General features: G+C 40.5%; 1 protein-coding gene across 6 annotated transcripts in view; it reads left to right on the forward strand.

Moving 5' to 3' along the window:
* Nucleotides 1-24,681, forward strand: part of LOC136422622 (ATP-binding cassette sub-family C member 5-like) — a 38,491-nt gene that overhangs the window by 12,844 nt on the left and 966 nt on the right. The window contains exons 1-28 of one of the 6 annotated variants that reach the window (XM_066410440.1): nucleotides 8,292-8,704; nucleotides 9,053-9,619; nucleotides 9,949-10,107; nucleotides 10,398-10,545; nucleotides 11,379-11,482; nucleotides 11,791-11,920; nucleotides 12,236-12,409; nucleotides 12,814-12,961; nucleotides 13,368-13,516; nucleotides 14,163-14,270; nucleotides 14,655-14,918; nucleotides 15,101-15,172; nucleotides 15,423-15,547; nucleotides 15,745-15,817; nucleotides 16,026-16,229; nucleotides 16,706-16,890; nucleotides 17,313-17,434; nucleotides 17,711-17,895; nucleotides 18,318-18,594; nucleotides 18,942-19,098; nucleotides 19,636-19,761; nucleotides 20,290-20,476; nucleotides 20,937-21,026; nucleotides 21,105-21,194; nucleotides 22,273-22,462; nucleotides 22,843-23,002; nucleotides 23,723-23,801; nucleotides 24,097-24,210. In XM_066410440.1, the coding sequence (XP_066266537.1) occupies nucleotides 9,381-9,619; nucleotides 9,949-10,107; nucleotides 10,398-10,545; nucleotides 11,379-11,482; nucleotides 11,791-11,920; nucleotides 12,236-12,409; nucleotides 12,814-12,961; nucleotides 13,368-13,516; nucleotides 14,163-14,270; nucleotides 14,655-14,918; nucleotides 15,101-15,172; nucleotides 15,423-15,547; nucleotides 15,745-15,817; nucleotides 16,026-16,229; nucleotides 16,706-16,890; nucleotides 17,313-17,434; nucleotides 17,711-17,895; nucleotides 18,318-18,594; nucleotides 18,942-19,098; nucleotides 19,636-19,761; nucleotides 20,290-20,476; nucleotides 20,937-21,026; nucleotides 21,105-21,194; nucleotides 22,273-22,462; nucleotides 22,843-23,002; nucleotides 23,723-23,801; nucleotides 24,097-24,210 (4,059 nt within the window). In that variant the 5' untranslated portion in view covers nucleotides 8,292-8,704; nucleotides 9,053-9,380. Of the gene's footprint in view, nucleotides 1-152; nucleotides 310-729; nucleotides 856-1,233; nucleotides 1,421-8,291; nucleotides 8,705-8,782; nucleotides 8,801-9,052; nucleotides 9,620-9,948; nucleotides 10,108-10,397; nucleotides 10,546-11,378; nucleotides 11,483-11,790; nucleotides 11,921-12,235; nucleotides 12,410-12,813; nucleotides 12,962-13,367; nucleotides 13,517-14,162; nucleotides 14,271-14,654; nucleotides 14,919-15,100; nucleotides 15,173-15,422; nucleotides 15,548-15,744; nucleotides 15,818-16,025; nucleotides 16,230-16,705; nucleotides 16,891-17,312; nucleotides 17,435-17,710; nucleotides 17,896-18,317; nucleotides 18,595-18,941; nucleotides 19,099-19,635; nucleotides 19,762-20,289; nucleotides 20,477-20,936; nucleotides 21,027-21,104; nucleotides 21,195-22,272; nucleotides 22,463-22,842; nucleotides 23,003-23,722; nucleotides 23,802-24,096; nucleotides 24,211-24,681 lie in introns of those variants that run through there. The other 5 variants (XM_066410439.1, XM_066410441.1, XM_066410443.1 and 2 more) reach the window with 5 other exon arrangements.

A 24,681-nucleotide genomic window follows, 5' to 3' on the forward strand; every position in this document is an offset into this window, starting at 1 on the left:
CAAACTTGAGTTATGAATGATCCCTAATGTGATATGAAAGTAGCTCATTACATTGTCTTGTGATGCTGCATTTTACAGAGTTGAAAAAATAGCCTTTTTCATACAATTGATGCATTGATTATACAAAGTCAGTCCTGCATGATCTGTTTCAGTGGATGTGCGGCTCCCGTTCCAAGCAGAGATGTTTCTTCAGAACTCCTGCCTTCTTCTGTTCTCCATTGCTATGGTGGCATATGCACTTCCATACTTTCTCATCGCCATCGTGCCACTAGCTGTGGTCTTTCTGTACATTCGGAACTTCTCGGGCAGGTAGGTACTAATGAGCCAACTGTAACTTTCTGTAAATTCATCTATTTTGGCAGGAACTACATTTTGGAGTAGACGGGGAAATGAAGTTCTCATGGTGTTTTAAGTTTACACCAGAAACAATTATGTAGTACAGCAGTAATACATTGGGAATGCATATTTGCAGTACAATGATTTTGCAGTGGAATGGTTACTATGATAATTAAACCACTGCAAACATTTAAACATTTACAGTAGTTAAAAGCTATATACTGTGTGGCTGCAGTAGGAGATATGATGGTAGCACATCTATCATTCTAATGATTATTTGAATGTAGTTTGCACCTCTACCATTTCAAAATGTCAGTTTATACCTGGTCCATTAGATTTACATGTGTACCATAAACTTTAACTGATTTGAAATGTTTATCATTTTACAACCAGTGCCCTGCGTGAACTGAAGAGGTTGGAGAATGTGAGCCGGTCCCCTTGGTTCTGTCATCTGACTGCTACTATACAGGGTCTGGCAACTATTCATGCCTACAACAAAACAGAGGAGACTGTGAACAAGTATGTATTCATTAACGGTTTGAAGTTGTTCATAGTTCTTGTTTGGGCTTGTCAGTGACAGTGTCAAAAGAAAAAAGCAGGATAACAGTAGAAACTGATTCAACAGGCAAATATGAGTCAAGCTATAAAGATACCTGACAACAAGTCTTAAGTCTATGCAGAAAAGATGTGTTTCGTGCAGGACGATCTCCATTTGCTGGGACAGAAACCTTAAGTTTAAGTTCTGTCACAAATGCATGCGCTTGACCCTCACTGCACCCCCCAAAAAATCATTAAAAAAAATACTGAAAGGGAAGGACATAGATTTAGAGCTAGAGACAGTCCTGATATTATGCCACATAAGAGTATTCAAAACTGTATAACTCCCATCGTATCCAGGTTTTTAGCCCTCCTGGATCAGAACACGATGATACAGTTTGTGTTCCACTGTGCGATGCGTTGGCTGGCCGTTCGGCTGGACCTCATCACCGTCACCATGTCGACTATCACCGCCCTGCTGGTGGTGGTAATGCACGGGTCTGTGCCTCCTGCCCTGGCTGGGCTGGCTCTGTCTTCTGTTATACAGGTAGGGAATAATGGTTGTCAGTGTAACTAAAAAGTCAGGTAAAGGTAACATAGTCCCATAGTCTTTTTTGAGGGCAGTGGGTCATCATAGGAAGTGGGGCCCATCCCTGCCCTTCCACCGCCAGTCACCGCCCTGCTGGTGGTTACCCATGGGTCTGTGCCTCCTGCCCTGGCTGGGCTGGCTCTGTCCTCAGTTATACAGGTAGGAAATAATGGTGCTTGCTTACTGCTGAAATAAAGGTAGTCAGTGTATATATGTTGTAAAAAGGTAGTTAAAGCGGGTATAGCCACACCTGGTTGGAGTGAGGAAAGTTGAGAAAAGTGCCCTTTCCAATGACACATTGTCTACAGTTTAGCAAGAAATGCCAGGAATTGAAGCCACGAACTGTCTAACTCTACCTCTGTTTGCTAGCTTAGCCTCCTGGCCCTTTGATGCTGCAATAGATGTTTTAAAAAAGTTTTTTGTCACTCTTGCATCAGATTTATGGCCTTGAAAGGATGACATACAGATAATCAAGTTTTGCCAAATGTAGATCAACTTTATGCCAGGTGATTGTTTGGTGCCAAGGATCATATCATTTTCAACCCTGTTCAAACATACATGTTGCCTTCCAGATGACAGGTCTGTTCCAATTCACAGTCCGTCTCAGTTCAGAAACAGAAGCCCGCTTTACATCCGTCCAGAGAATTAACAGCTACATCAAGGTTTGTTCAACTGTTGTGATAGTTTGTTCTTTTTCTCTATTTGCATGAACTGTAAACCTTGTGCTTTGGCAAAATGGCTACCAAAAAGTGCTTTCCTTTTAACGAAAAAGAATTTTGTGTTGTTAATCTATATATAGCCAGTACATGTACTTAACACCACCTGTACTCAGTGCTTGAACCTTCTTGTATATTTTGTTCTGATCATTGTTTTATGGATCAGTTTACTATCTATGTAGTGATTCCTTGACAGGGCCTTAAACCAGAAGCTCCGCTGACCATCAAGAAAACCGCCCCCGCCCAGTCCTGGCCATCTGAGGGGCGTGTTCGGTTCCAGAAGTACAACATGCGTTACCGGGAGGGGCTGCCCTTGGTGCTGAAAGGTGTCAGCTTCGCCACAAAACCTTCTGAAAAAGTTGGCATCGTGGGAAGAACGGGTTCAGGTACATTACACCATACTGTACTGACAGGAAGTGAATTCACAAGAAGGGCTAAAGGGATTTGTCAGCTGTGAAACCATCACAAGTTGTCATTATTTTGTTGCCCCTTCTCTTTGTTGAAGCCTTTTGGCACCAAACTTGTATACATTACAGGGTTAACCATCAGGGAGAAGGTTAAAGATACAGTGAAATATGGGCATTTATTTGAGTGCTATTCCAAGCAGTCCACTAAGGATTTCTTATAAAAGCACTCTTCAACAGGTTCCAAAAAGAGATGTGGTAAAATGCGTCCTGTTGTTTTTATTATTATGTTGTCAGATGAGAAGTACAATTTTAGTGGGCTGCTCTTATTCAGTTCCAAATTTTGGACTGGGGGCAGAAACGTGCTGTATTTCTTGGTGAATCTTGTATCCTATCATGATTCTTCTATTTGCCTTTGCAGGTAAGTCGTCGCTAGGTGTGGCCCTGTTCCGACTGGTGGAAGCAGCATCAGGCTCCATCAGTATCGATGATGTCGACATTTCTACCATCGGCCTGGAGGACCTGCGCAGCAAGCTGTCAATCATCCCACAGGACCCCGTCTTATTCGTGGGGACTGTCAGGTGGGTGGGGCCTACCTTTTCGTGTAATTAAACTCATGAGGTTATACACATTTACAAAGCAGGGAGTTGCTAGCTGACATGAATGCTTTTTCTACACAACCAAGTCTTTTTGGCACTTCGAGTACATGCATAGCTTCAAAGAGCATATTAATGTGGAATCATCTTGTGCAGCGGTTGGTGATGTGTGAGTGTGACATCTTCTTCCATAATGAGATAATGCTTGCAAGCTGAATGTTAACTAAACTAAGGTTAATTCTCTTAGGTACAACCTGGATCCATTTGAGCAGTACAGTGATGACCAAGTCTGGAGTGCTCTGGAGAGAACACACATGAAACAAGCAGTATGTACTGAAATGTCACCTACATATATCTGTAACTTGTATACTGATTGTGACTTGTAAAAAAGATCATGCATGTCGTCAAGTTCACAAATGGTTCATTTGTAGACACTTCTGCTCTTAGATATTAATGTAGATATATTTGACATAACAGATGAAACCACTGCCTGTAAAAAGGGCTCATCATTATGATTCAAGTCTGTGCATATCACACTTTCTTTCAAACAAAAGAAGGCCATTGTTCCTCATTCACAATGAGTATACACTGACTCTTGATAAATATTTTTAAAATCCTTTCCATCTTGCCGGGGGTGTCCCTGTGGTGTAGTGGTCTGCGCTTCTGTTACTTACCACATCTGGTTCTGATAACTTGGAACCAGAAGGCCCGAGTTCAACTCCCAGGTAGGACACCTCTGGACAAAAGGCGCATTGAGTCATACCAAAGACTTCATAAAAATGGTACATACTTATGAAACAGTATGGAAGTTAAACACACTCCACTGCTAGTGGACTAGCCTCCTGCTGCAGTGATTGCACCACAGTGTGGCCCAGGGCTATGAAACGGGGATGGGCACTGCCCTATACACCTTATGGTGTGGGAGGATTTTAACTTTTAACTAACTCCCATCTTGCCGTAGATCTCCGGCCTTCAGCAGCAGCTGGAGGCGCCTGTTGTGGAGAACGGAGACAACTTCTCAGTGGGAGAGAGGCAGCTGCTGTGTATGGCCAGGGCACTGCTCAGACATAGCAAGGTCAGGCAGACGGGGTAGAATGTGGGGTTGACAGTTTTAACAAATTTGTACAGTTCTTGGTGGCAAATGTGCTAGATGTTGCCACATTGGCAACCAAATCGATAGTGTGATTTTTAGCACACTTTTAGACAAATAAGCCGAAGAGGCTCGGTGGGCATCACTCTACTGGTAGGGAAGTTCGTGTAAAGTGGCTTTCCCAAGGGCACAACGTTGGGGCATTGTGAGCATGGAACCTGGGACTTATTGGTTCTGAATCCAACGCTCTAACCATTGGCCACATCACCGCCACTAAGCCCCTGTCACTGTTAAGCCCCTGTCACACAGCCAACAAGCTTTGGCCTTTTGTTTGGCATTATGCAACAATGGTTATTGATGATTTGAAATCTGCATTGATTTTCCAATGTTTTTTTATTTGCTGTAAACCATCAATTGTTCAATGATAGCAGTTTTAAGCAGACATGCATGCACAGACCATGCAAATATTTGGCATCGTGGGGTTGTGTGGCGTAACAGCAGGGTGTTCGGCCCAGAACCAAGAGGTCCCGAGTTCGAATCCCCCTGACGCCACCAATGTTGTGCCCTTGGGAAAGGCACTTAACACGACTTTCCTCACTTCGTCCAGGTGTATTAAAAAATGGGTATGTTGTTATCGATATCTGTATGTGGCACTGTTATAAAAACTTGAGTGCAGTGCCACGTCGTCCTTGTCTGTCAAAAACCAGAGTAATAAAAAGATATTTGGCGAGTCACACAAAATATAACACACTTTACAATAAACCCTACTCCTATAGATCCTGATGTTGGATGAAGCCACAGCAGCCATTGACCCAGAGACGGACAACCTGATCCAGACAACTATCCGGGAGGCCTTCAGCGACTGCACCATGCTGACCATCGCACACAGACTCAACACTGTACTCACCTGTGACAGGATACTGGTCATGGAGGACGGGGAGGTCAGTAGGATTGTCTCAACGTACACATGTATCCGTGTGGCATACATCTTGCACATTTATCCGAATGAGATAAAGATGTTTCAACTCACAATTAGCCCCATTAGTCTATTTGCCAACACAATGAATAAAAAAACTAGACTATAGCAAATGTCAAGAACAATTTGAGCACTTTTAGCCAGTCTAGATAGGGTTAAGGCACTTAATATGTAGATTTACGCTAATTATGTAAATAAAAAAATTGCCCAACATTTACAAGTTGGCATCCGGCAGTTTCTATGTGCTAGAGACCCATACTATCCATATATTATCATAAAACTTTGGTGGTTCCAAAATTTCTAGGTTCACAATGGGGCTCTATGGAATGGCAAATAGACTACATCTGATTGTATCAAGATGTTAGAGATTCACGTATGTTAGCCTATAAGTGGAATTTTAAAATTTATGTTGTATTTCTCTTTTGAAGTTTGGAGTTGACCGTACAAAAGTTACTGAACTTTAAGTTGTTACAATAAAGCTTCCGTTTACCATCTGAAGATAGTGTACATGTAACATGCATTGGATAAGTTTACCTCCTCTCTGGTTTGTAGCTCCTCCCTATTACTACATAATCCTACTGAGCAAATATATCTGCCTCTTACATTGTACTCTATTGAATTTCAGTGACGATTCAGTCAACATTTGATTTAGTCCTTCTTTCTTTCCATTTTCATGCATGGCCTCTGCATTTTTGATGTTGTTAATTAATGCCAGTCTGCTAATCATGCAGAGCACATGTATTTTCTTGTTTTTCCATCACAAAGACTATATATTAGATAAAGATACTTACATGTATTGCTGATGCTTAACAAAACACTGTCTTACATGTACTTTCAGGTGGTAGAGTTTGATTCTCCCAGCTCACTGCTTGCAGACGCCAACTCACACTTCTTTGCCATGATGTCAGCCACGAACCTCAACAACCAGCAGCCAAATTAGTTATATTGTCAATGTATGTCTTAAGTTGTATTGTCCGAATTTCTAGTTAATATGTTACAGCACTGTTAAGTGTTATTGTTGTCTGTATACTTAAGAACAGGTGACACGTGTGCAAAATTTAATATGTGCTCGCAACAATGATAATGTGATATTTTACCATTTTAACTAAACGCAACAATTTTTATCAAATACAAAGACATATTTTATTAAGTGTAGATTAAGAATGTTAGTATAGATATAGAAGTGAATGATGTTTTCCATATTTACAATATATTTAACTATTCAAATCCATATTGAATACATTGACACAGTTATTTATGCACAGACTTACTACTGACTTAAATGCAGTAGGTTATCTTATGTTGTACTGTTGTGGAAACTTTTATTGTGGAAAGTCTTGGTGCTACTGAGGAGAAGATGCTCATTTGGTGAGAAGGAAGCATTGCAGTGAAGGAAAGAATATGTCACTGTGGTCAAGTGTAAAGGTGTTGCATTATTTCTACTCGGAACAACGTATGCATTTGTAAACAAATGTGGAAATTTAACATATTTAGTATAATTTAGAGCATTCACAATGTTACAGTGAATATTGCACCAGCTATAGCACTTCCTTTGTTTACCACTTACTTATCACTAATTGGTCCATTTTGCTATGTTTAATTAAAATCAGAGCAATACATGATATACTCAATACTCCTCGTTGAATAAAAAGACAAGACCATGCAAGTTGTTGAAAGTCTCTTTTAATAAAGCAGCCATCCTCTACTTTATCCCACCATCTTATCTCAAAGTCACTGTTCTCATTTTCTTTTAAAGTCCCCGTTTGACCTACCACCTCTTGTTCTGGTAACGTTATAACATGAATCATGCCTTCATGTCGACTCATTCTGACACATCATTGTTGTTGTGTGCTAAACAATTTGGTGAATGGTGGTGGTCCCCTAATGCATTACTTTTAAACTATAGGCAGATTGAAAATATATCATATATCAGAGTCAATAGCTACAAGGCCAGTGACATAATAAGCTTTGGACTCCAGAATAGAGGACTGATTGATGAACTTCGTTAAAGAATTAAACTGTATCTTCAACCAGCGGTGCAACACTGCTGGCTGGCGGTATCAAAAAGTATGACAGGACAAAGGGGCTTAATTAATTGGAGCGACCCCTAGCGTTTATTAAGATTAATTCACTTAATTTTCCCTACGGCCTGATCATTCTCACAATTGATTGGTCAATTCATGATAGCTAAAAGCAGATTGATAATTAAGATTTCAGTGATTAATACCGACGGTCATAACTCCACAAAAAATTATTGACCAGTAGTCAATCCAAATTTAATTGTGATTGGTCGATAGGAGCCTAGATCAACCAATGGCGGCTTCCTTTTCAGCTGCACAGACATGATGCAGGAGAATTATGTATTGGCTGATTTGTCCTCAAACGCAAATGGGGGTTGGTTAGTATGGAGAGAGCGGCTATCCAATTAACAACCATCTTTTAGGTACCGTTAGCTGATGCAAGAGAATTCTTGATTGGTCAGCTCAAAGTGGAGTGAAGCGGGCAAGACAGCTTAGCTGCAGTACCACCATTAATCAACCAGTGGCGCTAGAGGCACAACCAAAGAAAACCGTGTGTCCTTGTCCTTGGTGCTGAAAGGTATATCATTTATGGGCGTTTACGCTTGATGTTTGAAATCAAAGAAGCAAGCAGACTTAGAAAGCCTGCATTAGATTAGTTTTTTTTTTTTTTTCACATTCAGTATGATTTTGATAATAGTGACTGGTAACTTTATAACGTTATTAGGTGACATTGCCCCCCTCAGAAATCTAACTTTTTATATTCAGCTCTGAATGGTTCAAGTCATGATTGGATAATCAAACGAAGTTGTAATTTGTCCACTTGTTCATAAAATGACCCTGGCAATATGGTTGGTTGGACGGGGTTACCGTTAAGTCCTTGAATACGCGTTCTAGCGAATGTCTGTACGAAAGACTGCTAACGTTACGTGTGTACACTCGGTGGGTAACCAGTGCCAAGTAACCTTTAACCTTTGAACTTGAGCTAGGCGCGCGTGCCGTACAGAGAATCGCACCATAACTTCAATTTGAAGTGTCAGGACGAAGTTTAGAACTTTCTTCACAGTGTCGGGCGTTAAATGACAAGGCAAAGTTGTCCTTTAATTCAGCGGTGACTTAGGTAGACTTGCCTGACACTACATTGGAGTTATATAACAGGTAGCTCAGTCGAGGGTCGTCCCAAACAGAGATATCCGAACGCAAGATCGATGGGGAGGGGGGCGGTTAGGTGAAAAGAGAATTAAAGTAAATGATGCAAGGCTTTCAACCAAGTCATGTCACGTAGATTTGTAGAGAGAAGATATGCTTTATTAGATTTGAAGAAATGGACTTTCCCATCCCCAAAAAATAATACGGACGTCAAACTTTTTACTCGCCTTCATGGACTTGGAGGGATATACAACCTGATGATTCATCCCCGACTATGCTGACCTTTGCAAAAGGTAAACCTTGCGCCCCGTTGCGCAACTTCTCATGATCAGTTGGCTTTGAAAAGGCCAAAAGCGTAAATGTTGCGCTAGACTGAAAATCCCGGATCTGTAAGTTTTACCTCCTTGGTTAGAGTAGAGTAGAGTAGAATTACTAGAAAGAGAAGAATATTCGACCTGGCCGAAACTGTAGAGTTCCAGCTTGGGTCCCAGGTTTATTCTGTTCAATTTTTTAAGTTCTCTGATCGTGATTTGCTGGGCAGTGTTTTAGCTACAGATTGTTCTAGCTGTAGCTTACCTACTGATTGCCATGAGGAAACTGTCGCTCTGTGTGTTTTAAAACATTGTTTGTTGTTCTTTCAGAGTTTTCTTTGTACATGTCCTCACAGAGATGAACCGCAGGTGGACTTAACCCAGTATGCCTTATGTACTTTTCACATGATCCTGACTGCCACACTCCATGCTTTTTGTTGAGCATAGCAAGATTGCCAAAAGGACCTCTTTTGACTAATTGAATTTCAATCTGAGCACAAACCAAGTGGAACATAAAAAAGTAATTGAAATTGCAACAAACTCCATAATTCAGAAATTGCAACAGATCTTTGATGGAAATAACTTCCATTCTGCTACAGGTGTGCAGCTAGAAGTCTGCTATAAGCACATATTGTAAAAGGTGGGAAGAAATTACAACATGGCAAGGAAAAAAGACACCAAGGAAAGCCTCTTCAAGTTCAACAATAGCCGGAAGAGACTCAAGGAGAAAACCAACGTCAGTGGTATGCGTACCTCTTCCTACCATGAAGCTGTTGGGTTCGAATGCTGGGAGACACTCTATGGTGACGTAGACATGGACTACAGGGATACTAACAAGAAATTGTGGAAGTACAAGGAAAGTGCCAAGACCTTCATACCCATCAGAGCAAAGCCAGAGTGAGTACACTGTCAAAATCATCTGTTGCCTCAGCTGTTCATCATCTTTTCTTTGATTTGTCTTAGATTTTCTGCTGGTTTGTGAATACAAAAATATGATACTCAACACTAAATGCCACAATCATCAAAATTCATGAAAGCTTATTAAAACTGTTCAGCTTTTTGAAGGACATCCAGTGTTGTTCATGGGCATGACAATTGTAGTTCTAAACTGGTTGACGATATTGCTCAATTTTTTTTAACGTCTATTATGCAACTCAATCCCCGCATAGATAATCTTTGTCACTGAACTGTTACTAAGCTTTCATTTTTTTTTTGCCCCTTGACAGACAGCCGTCTTTGAACCCACTTGATGATGCAGGCCTGCTGTCCTTCATGACCTTCTCCTGGTTGACTCCTTTGATCAAAACAGCGTACAAGGGGAAACTGACCCTTGACAATGTTTGGGAGCATTCACCACTTGACAGGGCAAAGCCCAATTATAGAAGGTACTGTAAAATATGCGAAAATAGAGCAGAAACTTGAGAAAGAAAGAAAGGATGAATTGTTCATGTATGCTATGTTATCTAAAAACTTTGTAGATATAACTGGTTAGTTACTAGTATATTGAAGCGTAATTGTTCTTTTCTTTATTCTTGTTATCCAACTTAATGCATTTAACCCATGTTGGGTATGAATATACAATAAAATTCATTGTCATAGTCAATAAGAATATTCTCCTGGAGATTTCATTGTAGTCATTTAGTTTGGTTTGAAACATGAATTTTATTTTCCTCAGGTTTGAGAGGCTGTGGAAGGAGGAGGTTGAGAGAGTCGGGATGAAGAAGGCTTCGCTGCTCCGAACCATCTGGAGGTTCACTCGGACCAGGATGCTGATTAGTCTGCTGACTATCCTCATCTATTGCGCAGGCTCTTTCCTTATCCCAGTATGTAGTTTAAGTCTGCCTCACTATCTACCATACTTGAAGTTTTATTGTGTAATATACATGAATGATTACTACAAAGTTTTAGATTGAAAGAGGATGAATCATCTGTGCACATGAGAGAGACATTCCTTGATAGACATGTAGTGTGTCGATGCTTTGTTTCAGTCAAACAAGATGTCAGATATGAACTGATCTTATCAATAAAATGGACCATTGCTTGGTCCTACCAAAATACAAGAAAAATCCATCATCTATTACAGAGTGTTTACAGTGCCTACTGATATGCATACTAGTACGTGTATTTTTACCATGGTCAATACTGACCGACGGAGGCCATATATATATATATGCACTAAATATGATGCTTTACGCGATGAGTTATTCACCTCTCTCAATTCAAGTACTTCAGATTTTAAGACGCTCAATGCCACAGATAGATTTGACTATATATTCAAATGCAACAGCCCATACAATGTTAAAATAGGCAAATATGTAAAAGATTGTTTTGTTATTAGAAAAAATAGTGGTACTCAAAATTAGCCCAACTTTAATGTAAAACATAAGATACTTATTTTGTTGTAGTCAATAGTTTTATTCCATACTTATGTCTTGTTCTATCATGTTTACTGTTGTTGCCATACTTTGTACCTGCTACAATAGTCGCGCAATAAAGTTCTTCTATATACACGTGTATACTACATGTATTAGCTGATGAGACGTGTGAAAGTCGTATCCCAACATCACATAGGATACATAGATTGAGGGATATGCTGATATCCCTTGTCATGTTAAAGGCTGATTTATTATAATAATTGGCTATTTTCATTTTTCAGGCTTTTGTAGTGAGAAGCCTGTTGACATACACCGAGTCGCCGGACACAAACTGGCCACTGGGAATCGGCTTGGTTATTGCCATGTTTGTCACAGAAGTGTTGAGGTACATGTATTTCAAAGTGATTTTGCAAATGATCCAATACGGTAACTGTTGTTTTGTTTTAGTACTATGTATAACTCTTGCAGGTTTTTTCTGTTGACTGATTTTGCCAGATTTCTTTTAAGATCTCTTTTAAGATAATTATATGGTATATGCATTTCAATTCTTAACTGCATATGCTGGATGCTGTACTTGACTTGTATAGCATAATAGAATCCATTGCCATGGAATTTTCACCGACAAGCATGTTACATGTAAGTATCCAAGTACATGCAGGTAGCTAATGTAAAACCTTGACATATCCAATCCAGAGCGCTGTGCTGGGCGGCAACATGGAGCATTGCCTACCGCAGCGGCATCAGGGTACTGGGAGCCATCCTGACACTCATCTTCACCAAGATCACTCGGCTTAGAAGTCTCAGGGACAAGACAGTAGGGGAGGTCAGTAGGAGCACCTGTCATCACTGGTATTCTTTTAGATTTCAATCTAAGACCATGCTTCCTGTGACCACTTGCATACCTTTGATAATGGTGTAAACTCACAATCCTGAAAAAAAAGGTGGTTATTTAATTCTATGTAAAAGTGCAATCAAATGATCAATTTGACACAAATAGAAAGAAGGGATATGTGCATGATCTGATTCAACATGACAAGACAAAAGGACTAGGTTTTGTTTAATTGGTGTGGTGTAAAAGAGAGTAATGTAAAAGTCAAACCAGAACATTTTTAAGTAACTCTTATTTTTGTCTTCACAGTTGGTGAATCTGTGTGCTAATGATGGCCAGCGGCTATTTGAAGCCACACTTTTTGTCATCTTCATGTGTCAAGCTCCGTTAGGCTTTGTGCTGGGTCTTTCCTACAGCGTGTACCTGATTGGGCCAGTCTCGCTGCTTGGATGTTCCATAATTGTCCTCTTCTACCCTTTTCAGGTAGTTTCACCTTTTTGTTGTTGTTGTTGTTGTATTGTTTGTATTGCATTCTTGATAAACCACATCATGGCATAACACACCAGGTTTGTACTGAACAGTACAAGCTGTATATCCAGACAGATTTATTTGATCCACTCACACCGGGAAGGACCCCTACAATTTGATAAGTGTGGTGGGTTATTTAACATGCCTGAGGTGTGTCTCTCCTCAAGCAACTCCATTTAGCGTCCAAACCTAGGTATTCATTTTCAGTGAAGTGAGGAAATTTGACTGTGTGAAGTGCCTTTCCCAAGGGTACAACATCAAAGGGTATGTCAGGGGATTCCAACCCTGTTTTGTGTGACCTGTACTTAGCCCAGTGTGGCAGAAAAAGTTCTTCATACATTCATTCATTGATTTTTCAGGCACTGATCTCACGGCTAACTTCACGGCTCAGAAGAAAGGGCATCAAGATCACGGACAAACGTGTGCGAACAATGAACGAGATTCTCACTTCTGTCAAACTGATCAAGATGTACGCCTGGGAGATGCCTTTTGGGCAGGCTGTCAGTGGTGAGGATCTGGGATGGGGGATGAACATTAAATTCTTAAAGTGTGGTCGTGATTTGAGCCATTGCGCTGTTGACATATATGGACTTAACCGCAAGGATTGTGCTGCCAGTGCTAAAAACCTGTTCTCAGTTGCAGAGTACTCTAAATTCTAATGCAATTGCTAAGAATGCAGTTGTTTTTAAGATAGAAAGGTTTTCAGATTGTACAGATCTTCGTAGATCTATACCTAGTCCTTTACATGTTTCAAATAGCATTTGTCCCATTAACTCAAGGTACAAGGATGTACTAAGTACTTCCTTGTACCTTTACTTTTAGCTAATGGGACTCGCTATTCACAGGTTAAATATAAACTGTTGAACTGTTGTACAAGTTTTGATGTGGAACCTTCTGTTGCTTCCCTCTACAGCTGTAAGAAATGGAGAGCGGCAGGTGTTGGAGAAGGCAGCGTACGCTCAGAGTGCCAGCATCGGCTTGTCTCCACTGGTGTCCCTTCTGAGCGGCATTCTCACCATCATCGCCCATGTCATGACAGGGAACGACCTCACAGCATCGCAGGTGTGTTTGGACTAATGGCTCTGAACGTTTTTATCTCAGTCAAAACAGAGGTATTTTTGTTTGTATGTTTGTCCCAGTGTGTGTGCATGTTTTTCCCACTGGCCCAGGTCCATTAGTTTGGGGCTGAGTTGTAACTAGTCTAGAGAATGGCAGGATGCAAAGGTTAAGCTAGCCTGTGTTAAAATTTCTTTAACGTAACAGGCAGGCAGGAAGACTGTGAAAGGCACAACCCGAGGATGGCATGTGCCCGAGAGTTGAGCATGTAATGTGCAAAAAAGACATGGTTGTATTATGTTTTTTTTACAAAAACTATGATGTTTCACAGAGGTATGAGATCTTTTATTATCATTTTTTTTTGTGGTGCCCCCACAGTGAAATCGTTAGACTTTTGAAAACTGAATTTTTTAAAAGAGAAATCTGATAGACATTTTTTGAGATGATGAGATTCTTTTTGTCAGGAATTAGGAAGAGTAACAAAACCATTAATGTCTAATGTGCTGCAGCTACAATATAGAATACATGAAATATGGTGGGACATTATGCCTGTAGATAAGTTGTCGTGATCACAATTGCAATGTCTTGAAAAAGGAACAGGTCTCTTGATTTTCTTGCTGATGATAACTACTATTGCTTTGTTTCTCTCCAGGCCTTCACAGTGCTGGGTGTGTACTATGGCATGCTTTCTTCCATGGCCGGTCTTCCCTTCTTTGTCAAGGCATTTGCAGAGAGCAGAGTAGCACTACAACGTGTGAAGGTAATGTGTTGGATTAGAAAGGAAAAGTATCATAGGAAAAGTAGGAATATATAGGAAAAGTATCATGAAATAATCTGTATCATTAAAGTAACTGACAATAATATGTCAGGGACAACATCCATGTGTGTGCTTGTTACGAGGTGTTGCTTACATGTGCTTTGGCAAAGGTGACTCATTTTGTATGATCTAGTATGTAAAACATGATTTCACCTCTTAATGTTGTACATGTACTTAATTGTAGTGTACAGGAATTTTGATATGATATCAAGAAGTAAAATTCCATGCCATAATGTTTATCTGTTGTGCTCGTATTAAAAGATATTTCAAAACATCTTAGCTGAAACCTTAGAAACTGTTTTTTTCTGTGACATATTTGCCACTCAGAGTTTGCTTGAAATGGATGAAATGAAGCCCTTCACCGCACGACCTTCAGACCCAAGAAACACTGTAGAGATCAGAGCCGCGACCTTTGCTTGGGACTCCGTCCAGACGGACGGTGGACAGGAAGCCACCAAAGCTACAAAGGATCCTGCAGCAACACCAGCATTTAATGGGAAGACAGAAACAATTCCTCTCACCGAAGGGCCTTCTGAGTCACAGGAGGATCTGTTGAAAACACTCTCAAACATTGAACTGGAACTGCCAAAGGTTGGATCAATTTGGTCTGTTGAAAAAAGGGTGAAAATTTTGTAAAATGTGAAAGCTATCTTTGAAAAATAAAAGTCATGAAATGATAGCAGTGGTTTGATTATTGCAATTTCAAAAAAAGAGGTTTAAATGTATGAAGAGTCTTTTAGTCTCCTACTAATTGTGTATCTTCTGTTCCCCAGGGCACATTGTTAGGTGTTTGTGGCAGTGTTGGCAGTGGGAAAAGTTCTCTCATCTCAGGCATCCTAGGTCAGGTAAGGGAGATTTCATTCTTTCCAGCAAATTGATCAATAATGAATGTATCTGTCAATCAATCACTTGATGAACAAAATAAATCAATTGGTCAATCAACCTACATTTTGTTTCCTATAATTGGGAGATCAATAGAATGAAGAAAACAATTTAGCTTAGTTTACAGTATCAGAGACCACAAGCACTCTCACTACTAATTTGTAAGCAAAAATCAGCGAAGTGTACACTGGATGCGTGGGTTCTTCATTTTAGATGCGTCTGCTGGAGGGTACAGTAGGACTGACAGGCAGCATCGCATACGTGGCCCAGCAGGCCTGGATCATGAACGCTTCTGTCAGGGACAACATCCTGTTTGGAGAGGACTTTGAGCAAGAAAGGTAACACTAACAGAATGCTGACAGAATGCTTATGGATGCTCATTCAAACTTTACTCATACTTCATGTTTTTGGCTTTGTTGTCATTTAAAGAGATGTGTGATTGCCACAATACATGGTGATAGTTAGGGCCATGTTTAATTGAAGCTGCATTTACTGATTAAGCTCCCATCCAATACTGTTTGTTTATCTCGTGCAGGTATGAGGAGACTGTGAAAATCTGCTGTTTGACTCATGACTTTAAAGTGCTGCCAGCAGGAGACTTGACTGAGGTATGAACTGAAGGTTGTTTAACTTGTCCAAGATTATGATATTGTACAAAGCATATATATGGCCTGCATATACAAAGCATAGCACTACCCTAAATACTGTACTTTGAGCTTATAAGTCAGTTCTAATGCAGAGAAGCCAATACTATTACTCTACACAGTATAAGGAAGCTTCACAAAAAAATGCTGGGATATTTTGGACAACTTCCAGATTGGTGAGAGAGGCCTAAACCTGAGTGGGGGACAGAAACAGCGCATCAGCCTGGCCCGGGCTGTCTACAGTAACAGGGACATCTACCTGCTGGACGACCCTCTCAGTGCTGTGGACGCTCACGTGGGACAACACATCTTCCACCACTGCATCATGGGCGCACTGAAGGACAAGGCTGTACTGTTTGTTACTCATCAACTTCAGGTAAGGATCATGTTGTAATTATTGTGTTTGTGATCTTTTTAAGGATGTATTGCTAAGGATAGTATTTGAGTAGAAATTCTTTTAAATAATGGATTGAAAGCTAGTCTTAAACATGAAGCAATGTCTCAAGTCTCAAAGTAGGGAAGAAGTTGAGAAGTGATGTAGTTTGAAGTTAAAAGTACATAATTGTCATGTAGCTCCTTAAAACACCAAAACACAGTAACTGTCTCAAGCTACTGGATAAGATTATGGACATAGTTAAAAGTCAAAAGGCAAACAATTGTTGACTGGAGGGTATAGATGAAGGAAAAGTCTTCAAATTATAAGTCCACTTGCTTGTCAATGTGTAACAGTTAATGTTTTTTGGTGTATCTATTCTTATTACCTGGATGTGTAACCTTCATCGACATAGCTCCTTGAAAGTTTCGATTTATCACTGTGCATTTGTAAACCATGGCGCCTGTTGTTCCCCCCAGTACCTGCACCTGTGTGACCAGGTTGTCCTGATGAAGGATGGAGTGATAGCAGAGAAGGGTGAACACAGTCAGCTGATGGCAGCTGGGGAAGACTACGCCCGGATGATACAGGGCTACATGACCTCACACTGTGATGAGGAGACAGGGGAGGAGTCAGACGGGGAGGAACCACCCGGCAACATCATGTAAGAGGAAGGGGTAATGAAGAAGGGCCACAGAGAAGCAAATAAACCCTCCAATTCAGTATAGCTCAATGTGTACTATCATTTCTTTTTAGATTAAAACTTAATTGTTTAATTCTTTGCAGAAAGTACAGCTACAACTTACAAGTACTGACTGTTAACATTGAAAGTTGTCCTTAAAGTAAAGATATACAATCATCCACAATTTTTTTCATGTTTCTTATTGAGCATTCAGATTTTAAACAGTGTGACTATATTAAATACGACTTGTTCTATACTCAATTTGTTCTATTGCATAATTATGCATTATATTGGTCAACCCTGAACCCTTGCATAATTAGGTCATAGTGGCATGATTGATAAAATATCACTAAGTGATTCTTTTGTTGAGAATGATAGGCATATGTTCATATCACTGTTGGTAGGAGGCAACTGTCCACGGATACTGGAGAACAGGAAGGCCAGTCAAATGTGGGCTCTGCCACCAGTGTGGCTGAACATGAGAACTACGAGATGGAAGAACAGGAAAGAAAAGGTGACTTGTCAGGTAACCACGATTTACAATATTTCTGCTTGCTTAATTGTTGCACTTAATAAACCAAAGAAATAAGAAAGCTTACAAGACACTGTACAGTTGGCAGGAATTTTATAAGCCACAATAATCAATTACCAGACTAAGTGTCATCACTTACATGTACATGACTTGTATAACAGTAAAACCTGTAAATGATATTTATGTGGAGTTGTATTGTTGGACACAAAGCAAGATTCATACAGTACAGTTTGATAATGTATTGAGCCATGTTACCTTAATTGACTACAGGCAATCTGATAAAGGAAGAGGAGGTCGAAAGTGGCAGTATTGGATGGGCAACATTCAGCGACTACTTCAGGGCAGGAGGAGGATACCTGCTGACTGCGCTGGTCCTTCTTACCTTTATTCTGTCAGAGGGATCAATGGCTTTTGCCAACTTCTGGCTGAGTCTTTGGCTTAGACAAGGCAGCGGGGTGAGCATAACTTATTACTGTAAGACCTGTACAAGTGACCACCTCTACATCAGGACCATCTGGCCAATATGGTGGTCTTATAGTTAATTTTTCCCGTTGACACAAGCATTATGAATGCTGACTGTAGTGGCAAGGCAGTAGCATGAGCATGGCTTATTACAATAAAAGTGCCCATCTCTACATAAGGACCACCTGGCCAATATTACCACTTTTATGGTGGTACCTCAGCTAATTTTTCCTGTTGACACAGGCATTAGTGACCACCTGTCCACATGAACCAGATTATATTTGTTCCCACAGTGGTGTTCTTGGGTAGGGTTCACTGTATTCATTTTTGACTTTCCAACTGCAATAGGTTAGACACTACCATTATAGAAACAAAGAGTTAGTGCATAGCAATATATTCTTTTTGATATTTTCAGAACACCACTATAACAGTTGGTAACGAGACCATCATCAGCACCAGTATCCGACACCATCCCGACCTTCACTTCTACAGTCTAGTTTATGGAATGTCCATCATTCTGGTTCTGGTCACGATGACTGTAAAAGGCTTTTCCTTTGTCAAGTTTACACTTCGGGCCTCCTCCAACCTTCATGACAAGGTGTTCAGGTCTGTTTTCCGCAGTCCGATGTCCTTCTTTGACACAACACCTACTGGCAGGATCCTGAATCGCTTCTCCAAGGACTTAGATGAAGGTAAGGATTTACATGTACATGATATAAGTATAACAGGGGTGTGTGATTTTGTATACACCACTTATCAAGGATATGACTCAGAGGCACTTGACACGATTTTCCCCACTCCTCCCAAGTGTAAAAATCGGGTACATTATGTGTGGGGGTCACAACATCAGCAATAGCTGCCTGTGTCCCACTTGTATTGCACTGTTTCAATTCCAATAAATCCAAATCTAATGTGTTGGAAATTACAGCTTAACTTTGATACAGAGTAACAATGTAGCAATGGCTCATTCTTTGCTAGGGGACCCAGGTGAATCAGTATTCCGCCCATGTTGATGATGCCCCTGTCTGATCTGTTCCAGTGGATGTGCGACTCCCGTTCCAGGCAGAGATGCTGCTCCAGTTCACCTCCCATCTCATGTTCTCTGTATGTCTGATAGCCTACGCATTTCCATACTTCCTCATCGCTATCCTTCCACTGGTGGGAATTTTCCTCTACATCCGTAGAATTTCTAGCAGGTGTGTACTGCAACTCAGTGGATATATTTGATATCTACTAACATAATCAACAAACCCACTTACGATGAAAAATGTGGGTCTCTTCATTTTCCACTGCCTTCAAAAAAGAAGTCAAACCCAACCATAGTCAACCTTAGTTAACTTAGAACTTTGACAGTAGTCTACTAGATAACTATTTTTGATTCCCATGTATTCCCATGTACTTGTTTGTCTGCAATTAGCCTTCGGGCATGAACTTGCAATAAAGTTATTACTAACATAATTCCACCAGGGTACATGTTTCCGCCACCCTGAAAAGATAGTTTCAAACATATCTCCAACCCAACTTCCCCCAGTAGTATAATGAACTCCTATACATGTATATCTTAACTGTAAATGCCTGCATGGGAGGTGCTGCACAAGAGGTCTCTCAAACCCACTGTTTTTTAAAGTAGCGGATTGATGTTACAGGTTACGTCTGTAATTACATTTCACTATCCTTTAAGAAAATGATATTATTACCACACCACTGACAGTCATTGATATGATTGTGATTAGTGCCCTGCGTAAACTGAAGAGGTTGGAGAATATGAGCCGGTCTCCTTGGTTCTGCCATCTGACTGCTACTATACAGGGTCTGTCGACTATTCATGCCTACAACAAAACAGAGGAGACTGTGAACAGGTATGTAACTGCATCATGTTGTAATTAAGAGCTATAAAGGACAAAGAGTTATAGGCTTTGTGCTGTTGTGGCTGATTGTTGCAGACCAGAAAAAAATGATTTCAGCTGTAGCATGTGTTTTGCAATTATTTTAAATTATTAAAAGATATCGGTGGCATAACTATTTTTCTATTGACAGTACAAGTCAGTGATATTTGAGGTTCAGATATTGCTGTATACCTGCGCATGACAGGTACATGTACATGTGGTGTCAGACCAACTTCAAGGTACAGTCAAACATGGATTCAGCAACCACTCAAGGGACAGAGGAAAAATGGTTGCTGAGGACAGGGTGGGGGTAACTTATAATGTAGAAATGAACAGGACTGTTTTAATGTGGCTTTTGACAGGTGCCAGGTGGTTATCTGACCAGGTTTGACTGTCTGTCAAATTATGTGACTACATGACATTGTGTTAATCGTAGTTGTGGCTCACAATGACCTGACAAGATAAATGTCTTGATGTTTGACATGTTGTCAATTTGCGCAGGTTTGTAAGTCTTCTGGATAAAAACTCCATAATGATGCTCCTGTTCCGCTGTGCCATGCGCTGGTTGGGTGTACGGCTCGAGCAAGTCACCATCATGCTGGCAACAGTCACGGCACTGCTGGTAGTCGTTACCCATGGTTCCATTCCTCCGGCCCTGGCTGGATTAGCCCTGACTTCTGTGATAGAGGTAAGATGTGTTGCCATGGTAGCAATCAATCAATCACTCACACAGTTGAATTTCGTATATCTCAGGCTTCTTGTACTGATAAAGGTAAAGGTAGTCCCATGCCTTTTCGAGGCTGTAGGGACAGTGAGTTGGTGTTCGAAGGCGGAGCCCATCTCTCTTCTTCCACCACGTTTTACCCCAACCGAAGTACCCATTTTCACACCTGAGAGAAGTGAGGAGAGTGGTGTAAAGTGCCTTTCCAAAGGACACAACGTCCAGCTAGGAATGCCAGGAATCGAACCTGTGACCTCCTAACACCACATCGTGTCGGCTAGCCTAGCTACTCAGCTATGAGATGCCAACATTTTGTACGGTACATTTGTACTTTAGGGTTAAAAGCATTATGATCGTTTTGGCACACCCACAATGTACAAATAGCCATGTAACCAATGCAGACTGAGTGCCAGTTATTTCCTTGCAGATGACAGGTCTGTTCCAGTATACAGTCCAACTTAGCTCACGAACAGAGGCCCACTTTACATCAGTGCAGAGAATTAACAACTATAGCAAGGTTTGTTACCACTGTACCTAATGTTGGAGTTCGGTTCCATTTTCGTCTACCCACTGAGTGCCAGTTGTTTCCTTGCAGATGACAGGTCTGTTCCAGTATACAGTTCGTCTTAGCTCACAAACAGAGGCCCACTTTACATCAGTCCAGAGAATTAACACCTATATCAAGGTTTGTTACCACTGTACCTTAGTCTCTACCGGACTAACTACGCCCGGGTTTCACTTACAGGCTCCGTTAGTCTGTCATATGTCGGCAAGAAGAAAGGCAATAAAATTAATCTGGTCATTTTCTGAACAAAGGCAGTAGCTTTGGAGTTGAGATCATTTAGGCCATAAATTAATTAGGGCGCGACCAGCTTTTTCAGTTACCCTGAGAAGACTAACTATTCTAAGTGATTTTCTGTCCCTTTAAAACTCACTAAAAACGTATAAAAAAATTTTGTTAAACTAAAGTTGATAGTAGAAACATTGTCGCTGATCACGGCCTCGCCATATGGTTTGGGTGCCATTTTGAAAAGTTACAGCCCGAATTCTGCCTTGTCAGATCTTGTCAATATAAAGCGAAGGATAGCAAACCTTGTAACAAGTTCTTCAAGGTATGACAATTGTAACATATCTCAATGAGATTTGTATTTTTCTGTTGCCAACCCAATGTGTTGATAGTGTTGTTTTGATGGACAAAACAAATTCTTGGTGACGGACAAGGCATTTCCTGTTGCATGTCCTGGGCTTGTCTGTTCTGTCACGGTCTGGTCGCAGAGCAATAAAAGGATCATTTAGCTACTTGGCACCTATTAGATAGTGATAACTGGACATCAAAAAACCTACCGACATATCACAGGCCCTAAACGGGCGAAATGTGATCTTCACTGTGGACTGACTCTACTGGATAATTATTCCTTTTTCTGCCGAATTCTACGATTCATACACCCGAAAGAGGGCCTGGTGGAGGCTAACTGTACCTAATGTTGGAGTTCGGTTTCATTTTTGTCTACTTTTACGTCCTGAAAGGATGACTTTATTCTTATTCTGCGTTGCCAGGGTCTTAAATCTGAGGCACCACTTACTATCGAGAATACAGCACCTCCCAAGTCTTGGCCAGTTGAAGGCAGAATACACTTTCAAAAGTACAACATGCGTTACCGGGAGGGGCTGCCCTTGGTGAAACATGTCTTCGCAATGTTGTTACATAATGGCAAATGTATTTAAACATCAATTGACAATTATCTCATTGCTTCATATTACAGGACCTTAAACCAGAAGCTCCGCTGACCATCAAGGAAACCGCCCCCGCCCAGTCCTGGCCATCTGAGGGGCGTGTTCGGTTCCAGAAGTACGACATGCGTTACCGGGAGGGGCTGCCCTTGGTGCTGAAAGGTGTCAGCTTCGTCACAAAACCTTCTGAAAAAGTTGGCATCGTGGGAAGAACTGGCTCAGGTACATTCCTCTCAAATATCAGATTGTTATGTCATTATTACATTTTTACATTTAGTAACCTAAATCTTTGAGACTGAGAGTTGACCAATTGTTAGCCAGTAAAGATGTTTTACGCGATCAGCAAAGCTGAACTCATTTTCCGTGTGATATGTATATTTTGCCCATACTACAATATAGGCAAAATATATTGTTTCTCTATTTCCTTTCACTGATTATGTTTGTCCGTGTATTTATGTGTTGTCAATGTTAAAACTACGTGTAATAAAGAAAAAATCATTTACAAAATGTAAAAAACATTTTCTCAATCAATTTCGATAACATATTAAGATAGAGTCATCTGGGGGTAACTTTTCAATGAATATGTTCAATTCCTTTTAAAGGTAAGTCGTCGCTAGGCGTGGCCCTGTTCCGACTGGTGGAAGCAGAATCAGGCTCCATCAGTATCGATGATGTCGACATTTCTACCATTGGCCTGGAGGACCTGCGCAGCAAGCTGTCAATCATCCCACAGGACCCCGTCTTATTCGTGGGGACTGTCAGGTGGGTGGGGCAGTCTTGTTCTAAAGATTTATTGAAAAACAAAGCAAAACAACCACAAAATGACAAAATTAGTTTTACGTTCACATTTTTTGCGGTGAACTCTTTATCGCAAACTTAAAACCACTGCAAAAAGCCGTTCCATTGTATGACTGTAGTGCTCTTTTTGTGTCGCCAAAAAAGCAATTACTCAAACAATTGGATATGATTTTTGGAACTCAAAACTACTGCAAACAGTCCATTTTCTTCTCACCGGGAAATTAAATCTCCACGAACATTTCTGCATTTACAGTAGTATCTTTATGACATCAACAAACAAAGTTTTTACTATTCCATTTGGATGCCGTTTCTTTGTTGATATACACATCATTGATGTCTGCAAAACTGTCTATCATTGGATTTTGTTTTGCTATTTTATAGCCCATATAAATAATGAGTGATGTGATTTGACATGATGCATTATAGAAGAACTTTTAAGAACTTTATTGCGCGACTATTGTAGCAGGTACAAAGTATGGCAACAACAGTAAAACATAAGTATGGAATAAAACTATTCACTACAACAAAATGACTATCTTAGGTTTTACATGATTCAAGTAGGGCTAATTTTGAGTATCATTTTTTCTAATAACAAAACAATCTTTTATATATTTGCCTATTTTAACACTGTATGAGCTGTTGGATTTAAATATATAGTCAAATCTATCTGTGGCATTATATCAGGTATAACCTGGACCCGTTCAAGCAGTACAGTGATGACCAAGTCTGGAGTGCTCTCGAGAGAACACACATGAGAGAAAGTGTAAGTCGCCAGTTGAATAAATCATGGGTGTGGAAAACCCTGTTACTTCAAGTCTGTTTTTAACATGTTCATAACAAGTGAGCCATACTTGACTTGCATTGTATTGTTACAAGACAGTTAATGACCAGCCTCCGTTGCACACTCCTTCCGGCTGTTTTTTTTGTTTAACTTACAGTTTCATCATTACATTTTTTTCTTATTACTGGCCAGGATGGAGGCTAATTAATGACATAGTATTCTCCTGTTTTTTGTTGGTGATATTTTCTTGAATTTCATTTCTTGAATCTTTCTGTAGATCTCCGGCCTGCAGCAGCAGCTGGAGGCGCCTGTTGTGGAGAACGGAGACAACTTCTCAGTGGGAGAGAGGCAGCTGCTGTGTATGGCTAGGGCACTGCTCAGACATAGCAAGGTCAGGCAGTAGTAGTAGTAGTAGTAGTAGTAGTATCCAGTATTAGATTATACTGCTGCAGGGTTCCCTGACGCAGGGGTAGGCAGCAGTCAGCCAGTCTTCACACAGCGCCTCCAAGCGGCTCTGTCCAGCGGGTCCACGTTGGTGAGGCCACCGGTAATGTCCTTCTTAACACACTCAATCCAGCATGTTACAGATAGAGCACAAATGTTGTTACAGTTTCAAAACTACATTTCAAACTTTGAATACTTTGTGAACTATCCATGAACATGGCATCAAATTCGAGAATGACACTAATAGAGACAATGCAAATCAACACAAATGTTTAGTACAATGTAGTTTGTAGTTTGAGAGTCTTAACTATGTAAAATGGACGAAACTGTTTTTATGTGGCTCATGACTGGAGGTGGTTAATAGCTGCTGGAGCAGGTTGGCCATCCAGGTTTGACTGTACCCACAATTTCTAGTAGT

The sequence above is a fragment of the Branchiostoma lanceolatum genome, chromosome 17 (genome assembly GCF_035083965.1).
Source record: "Branchiostoma lanceolatum isolate klBraLanc5 chromosome 17, klBraLanc5.hap2, whole genome shotgun sequence".
NCBI lineage: Eukaryota > Metazoa > Chordata > Leptocardii > Amphioxiformes > Branchiostomatidae > Branchiostoma > Branchiostoma lanceolatum.